General features: G+C 39.5%; 1 protein-coding gene across 1 annotated transcript; it reads left to right on the top strand.

The window, feature by feature from the left end:
* The first annotated feature begins 291 nt into the window (after positions 1-291).
* Positions 292-5093, top strand: LOC115156067 (T-box brain protein 1). The gene is made up of 6 exons (XM_029703299.1): positions 292-1232; positions 1532-1686; positions 1947-2068; positions 2394-2552; positions 2716-2777; positions 3402-5093. Exons 1-6 carry the CDS (start codon positions 550-552, stop codon positions 4237-4239), a joined length of 2019 nt encoding a protein of 672 aa, XP_029559159.1. The 5' UTR covers positions 292-549; the 3' UTR covers positions 4240-5093.
* Positions 5094-6556: the final 1463 nt, after the last annotated feature.

The following is a 6556-nucleotide window of genomic DNA, read 5'->3' as shown; positions in this document are numbered from 1 at the left end:
TATATTTTAGTTTCTCCAGTAGACATACTTTGCCACTCTTACCAGATGAATAGGTAAATAACGCATATATCCCATAATAATGTCGAAATCTACAGGGGAAAAACGTAACTATGATTCCGGCCTATTTTTGTTGATATTTATATGAGCATGCGGCAATGCATCATTAAGATAATAAACAATTAACATTGGTGTGATATCTACACAAATATATCACATAAAGTAAAATGTTAGCAAATAAGGACTGGCTGATTGTCTCTGCAAGCAAATTGGGTTTATGGGCAAAGCCCTCATGATTATCCTAATTAAGAGCTGTCTAATTAAATTATTGTCTTGAGCTAACCAATAGCAATAGTTGTTTCATTAGCAATGCATGAAGAGTGATGAATAACAAATCCTTCCTGATTGCAGGATAGTGTCAATTGGCTCATTTGCTCTTACTCAAGGTGACTGAAAACATAGGAAGGCGATTTTTTTGCGTGTCTTATATAGAGTTAGGAGTGGGCAAAAGCTTGCGATTCCATATAGGTTGTGTTAATAGTGTTGAGAGCCATGCAGCTCGAGAATTGCACTAGTGAGCTCTCCAAGAAATGTCTGAATGTGGGCAGTGGCTACCCAAGCTCCGACGGATCTGAGCTCTCCTTGCAGGACCATCGTATTATATCTGCTAGTGACAACCTGGAGAGAAGTTCAACTCTGAAAAAAAAATCCAGGGGGATGACGAACCAGTCAGAGGCAGACAATTTCCCGGACTCCAAGGACGCATCAGGGGACGTCCAGAGAGGCAAACTCTCTCCTGATCTTCACGGAGTCTCTGAAATTCGTCATAATTTCGATGGATCTACAGGAGAAAGGTATATCCTTTCGCAATCTAGCCAACCACAGTCAGTCTCAGCAACTCCAAGTACTATGTTCCCCTATCCGAGTCAACATGGACCAGCGCACCCGGCTTTTTCTATCGGGAGTCCGAGTCGTTATTTGGCCCACCATCCAGTCATCACTAATGGAGCGTACAACAGTCTTCTGACCAACAGCTCCCCGCAAGGCTACCCAACCGCGGGTTACCCATACGCACAACAGTATGGACACACTTATCAAGGAGGGGCGTTCTACCAGTTTTCCTCGGCGCAGGCTGGGCTGCTGCCTGGGAAAGCGCAGGTATATCTGTGCAACAGGGCCCTGTGGCTGAAGTTTCACAGACATCAAACAGAGATGATAATCACCAAACAAGGACGGTAGGTATCCTCAGCTACATTCATTTTAATCACAAGTTCGGTATAGCTTGTGAAGTAATACGCATGAGTCCGATTTGTTTTAAATAAGGAAGGGGCATTGCAATTGTAATTCGTTGAATATATTTCCTTTATTATAAATTACAATTTAACATTTTGAACTGACTATGTTTTTCTTGAATTGTTTCAGTAATACTTTCAAATTGGGTAAATCACTAAATGTTGGACAAGATCTATTATGCAGGACATTTACACCGATCTTGACCAAATATTATTTACATATTTGTAATTATTACCCGCAGACGAATGTTCCCCTTTTTGAGTTTCAACATTTCTGGTCTGGATCCGACGGCGCACTACAACATATTTGTGGATGTTATTCTTGCTGATCCAAATCACTGGCGATTCCAAGGTGGCAAGTGGGTACCATGTGGCAAAGCGGACACCAATGTGACAGGTATGCATACGTTCCTTTACATCTCTGTGAACAATACAGTGATGATAATGGTTGATAATTAAGAGTAGTTTATATTATAAAAAGAACAATCATCTTAAATTGATTCTGCCGTTCCAAGCTAACACGCAACATTAGGCTAATACAATAAAAAAAAATGATATAATCGAATTAATGTAATTGAAAATCAATATTGTGTTGTGTATGATATTTTGTAAAAACAACGCATTTCTAATGTAGGCTATGTCATTTGTTTTCCACAGGAAACAGGGTGTACATGCACCCTGACTCTCCAAACACCGGGGCGCACTGGATGCGCCAAGAAATCTCATTTGGAAAGCTGAAGTTAACGAACAATAAAGGAGGCTCAAACAACACCGGACAGGTCAGCTACGACCTTGTTTTAAAAACGTTAAATATTATGATCAGAGACTTTCAAAGACCCTGAGTTAACTATTGAGCGGTGTGCATGGAGAGAGTTTGTTGCGCACACCTTTTGCAGTTATTACATAATATTTTTTAGGTATTTCTCCAATGATACATCACCATCAAAAGTCCAAATAATAATTTTCATAAAATGTCATAAAAAACGAAAGCCTTATCCTGTCTTCAGTTTGGGTCATTTAGCCTACATCATGGCTTATTGGCTCCAAATGTAGGTCGAAATTGACAGTGGTCTTGGAATCTCTTCCTTACTTGTATACCTCCAGATGGTGGTTCTACAATCGCTTCACAAGTACCAGCCCAGACTCCATGTGGTGGAAGTCAACGAAGACGGAACTGAGGACTCCAGCCAACCTGGAAGAGTACAGACGTTTACCTTCCCAGAAACACAGTTCATCGCAGTCACAGCTTACCAGAATACCGATGTAAGAAAATCTGATCGATGATAATTCCATTCGTTAAGTATTCTAGTTTTGTTGCCTATCGAAAGACACATTTCGTTTGGCATAGTAGGATTTGCAACGTAATTAGGAATAAACAACTATATGCACCCATTCCTAAAATCTGCAAAATTGTTTTTGTGTGCAGATTACCCAGCTAAAAATCGACCACAATCCATTTGCTAAAGGATTTCGGGACAACTATGACACGTAAGACTATTTGCCATGTGTTATTTGTTCTTGATCCCTTCTCATTATGAAACAGTTTGTTTTGTTTGGTTCCTCTTCTCTCCGAGGCAATACAAATTATAGAGTTTATGCAAATGAAGTATAGCATAGGCTACCTCAGATTTTTTGCTCATGTTCAATTGAAATGTAAAGAAATGTAAATGACAGGAAAACTTTATTTTGTGTCCTCGTTGATCAAAATTAAAATGTTATTGAATATCAATGGGGACACATTTGATCATACCCACTAGGCACACACTCGTTCAATCAACGTTGTTTCCATGTATTTCAACGAAATGACGTTGAACCAACGTGGACTAGAAGTTTAATTGACGTCTGTACCCAGTGGGTAAGCATTATATTTTGTAGTAGGCCTTTGTACAATCCAATATAATTACCACATTATAAAATGGTGACAATTTTATCACGACATTTATTTACATTTATTTGCTGATGTCCCCTCCCTAAAAACATCGTTTATTCAGCATTTTTATCAAATGAGTCATGAACAAAGTTTGTTCCATTCTTGCACATCACATTGGCAGTGACAACCTTAGCTCATGGTGATTCATCATTTGTTTGTCTGTTTCTTCCTCGTCTTTTCAGTGTCTACACAGGTTGCGACATTGACCGGTTAACACCATCCCCGGGTGACTCGCCTCGCTCTCAGATCATGCCTGGTGCGAGATATGCCATGGCTGGTTCTTTCCTACAGGACCAATTTGTCAACAGTTATGCCAAATCTCGCTTTCACCCTGGCGTAGGGACTGGACCTGGCACGGACCGCAGCGTCCCACTTAGTAACAGCTTGCTATCCCCGCAACAAACCGAAGAGACCACAGTTGCATCCCCGCAGCGATGGTTTGTCAACCCTGCCAATAACCGACTGGACTTTGCCGCCTCGCCATACGATGCTGCCGCGGCTGCTGATTTTGCCGGTAACGCGGCCACCCTGCTGTCCTACGCAGCAGCTGGAGTAAAGGCACTTCCACTGCCCACTACAGGGTGCTCAAACAGACCTCTAGGTTACTATGCCGACCCTTCCGGCTGGGGCACACACACACCACCCCAGTACTGCAGTAAGTCTAGCTCTGTGCTCTCTTGCTGGCCAACAAATTCTGTTGGCAGAACAGGCACGTCCAACTACCTGGTTGATAACGCGGACACCATCCCAACAGAAAGGTCACCCATCGGAGGGTCTAACGAGGCAAAACCAAAAGACTTATCCGAATCCAGCTGGATAGAGACGCCGTCTTCAATCAAGTCGATTGATTCAAGTGATTCTGGTATCTTTGAGCAAGCTAAACGGAGAAGAATTTCACCGTCTGCCACACCGGTTTCGGAAACAGTGTCCCCGTTGAAATCGGAGATCTTGCCTCCAAGAGAGTGTGAGAAAAATTGCGTCAAGGACATTGGTTACTATAGTTTCTATCCACACAGTTAGACAACCACAAAACGAGTGTTCTATTTAGATGAATCTATCTTTATATGCAACTGATAATATCCAACTGATAAGCCGATCAGTTGTAATGCACACCCTGTCTTGGACCAATATTGACGAACGATTAAAAAATGTCGGTTTGTAGCGCATAGGCCTACTGGGGAAATGTAGGCGACATTTACATTCAACATGATACGTTTGCTATCTAATAGCTGAAGGCCTACATACAGTAGTCTATTTATTTCATTTCAACTAGTTTTAAATCAACAGCTTATTGTCTATTGTAATTATGAAAATGATGTACATAATAAGCTATTTAACCATTTTGTGATATTGTGAAATGATTGTAAACTATCGAATTGATTTGTAAGATTTTGAAGAGTAGAATTAGTTGTTAGTTGTGTTTTAAAAACGCGCATCGTAGGCCTATGATATAGTCAAGTGATCTCATACAATGTGATAAATAAACGATTGAGAGAGAGAGTCTATGATGGCTATTTCGTTGTGTAACAGAGTGAGATCTGAGTCCATGTAGCCTGATAATTTATGTTCCCATTGTGGTACTCTTTACCCATAATGTTCAATCACAGTGTCAGTAGAAAACATTCAGATGTTAGACATTTGAGGACACAGCCATTTGATCAAACTCAAAATAAGACAGACATTCATTATAGGTGTGGTAATAAACGGTATACATGTTAATAAAGTGTCATTTTTACTACATTAATAAGAGAAAAAGCATGTAATTTTCGAGTCTTTCTCTGACCATCCATACTTTTTTTATAGATTGTGTTTTATGTGGAAGCTTCTGTATCTGCTGTAATGTGCTTCATTGCAATAAACTATATAAAAGCTAATTACCTGGAGCAAGAAGCTATCATCCTTCTAAATCCAAACTAGCCTATGCATGTACCAATGATGAAATAATGCATTTTTGTGGCTCAAGTTCATATTGATTGGCCTGCAGGTCACCGGTATAAAACAGCAGGGACCATAGCCTAACCAGGCTTGTACAGAGTGGAGTGGAGGTGCTGGACCACTTTCCCAAAAGGTGCAAAATTATGCGGAAATGCAAGGTAAGCATGCATCTCAGAGAGAGGCTATATGTGATCTATGTTTGTTCATTGTATTTTTAACTCAAATGTATAGCCTATTGATGGATATTATATATATATATATATATATATATATATATATATATATATATATATATATATATATATATATATGCATATATATATATATATATATGTATATATATATATATATATATATATAACCAGTCAAAATTTTGGACACACATACTCATTCAAGGGTTTTTCTTTATTTTTACTATTTTCTAAATTGTAAAATAATAGTGAAAACATCAAAACTATGAAATAACACATGGAATCATGAAGTAACCAAAAAAGTGTTAAACAAATGAAAATATATATAATATTTGAGATTCTTCAAAGTAGCCACCTTTTGCCTTGATGACAGCTTTGCACACTCTTGGCATTCTATCAACGAGCTTCATGAGGTAGTCACCTGGAATGCATTTCAATTAACAGGTGTGCCTTGTCAAAAGTTAATTTGCGTAATTTCTTTCCTTTTTAATGCGTTTGAGGCAATCACTTGTGTTGTGACAAGGTAGGGGTGGTATACAGAAGATAGCCTTATTTGCTAAAATACTAAGTCCATATTATGGCAAGAACAGCTCAGATAAGCAAAGAGAAACGACAGTCCATAATTGCTTCAAGACATGAAGATCAGTCAATCCAGAAAATGTCAAGAACTTTGAACGTTTCTTCAAGTGCAGTTGCAAAAACCATCAAGCACAATGATGAAACTGGCTCTCGTGAGGACCGCCACAGGAAAGGAAGACCCAGAGTTACCTTTGCTGCAGAGGAAACGTTAATTAGAGTTAACTATACCTCAGAAATTTCAGCACAAATAAATGCTTCATAGAGTTCAAGTAACAGACACATCTCATCATCAACTGGTCAGAGGAGTTTGCACTTAGTGGGACTATCATTTGTTTTTCAACAGGACAATGACCCAACACGCCTTCAGGCTGTGTAAGGGCTATTTGACCAAGAAGGAGAGTGATGGAGTGCTGCATCAGATGACCTGGCCTCCACAATCACTCAACTTCAATCCAATTGAGATGGTTTGGAGTGAGTTGGACCGCAGAGTGAAGGAAAAGTGCTCAGCATATGTGGGAACTCCTTCAAGACTGTTGAAAAAGCATTCCAGGTGAAGTTGGTTGAGAGAATACCAAGAGTGTGCAAAGCTGTCATCAAGGCAAAGGGTGGCTACTTTGATGAATATAAAATCT

Source organism: Salmo trutta, chromosome 20 (genome assembly GCF_901001165.1).
Source record: "Salmo trutta chromosome 20, fSalTru1.1, whole genome shotgun sequence".
Taxonomy (NCBI): Eukaryota; Metazoa; Chordata; class Actinopteri; order Salmoniformes; family Salmonidae; genus Salmo; species Salmo trutta.
The sequence above is the reverse complement of the archived record's forward strand: the minus strand, read 5'-3'. Positions and strand labels throughout refer to the sequence as shown.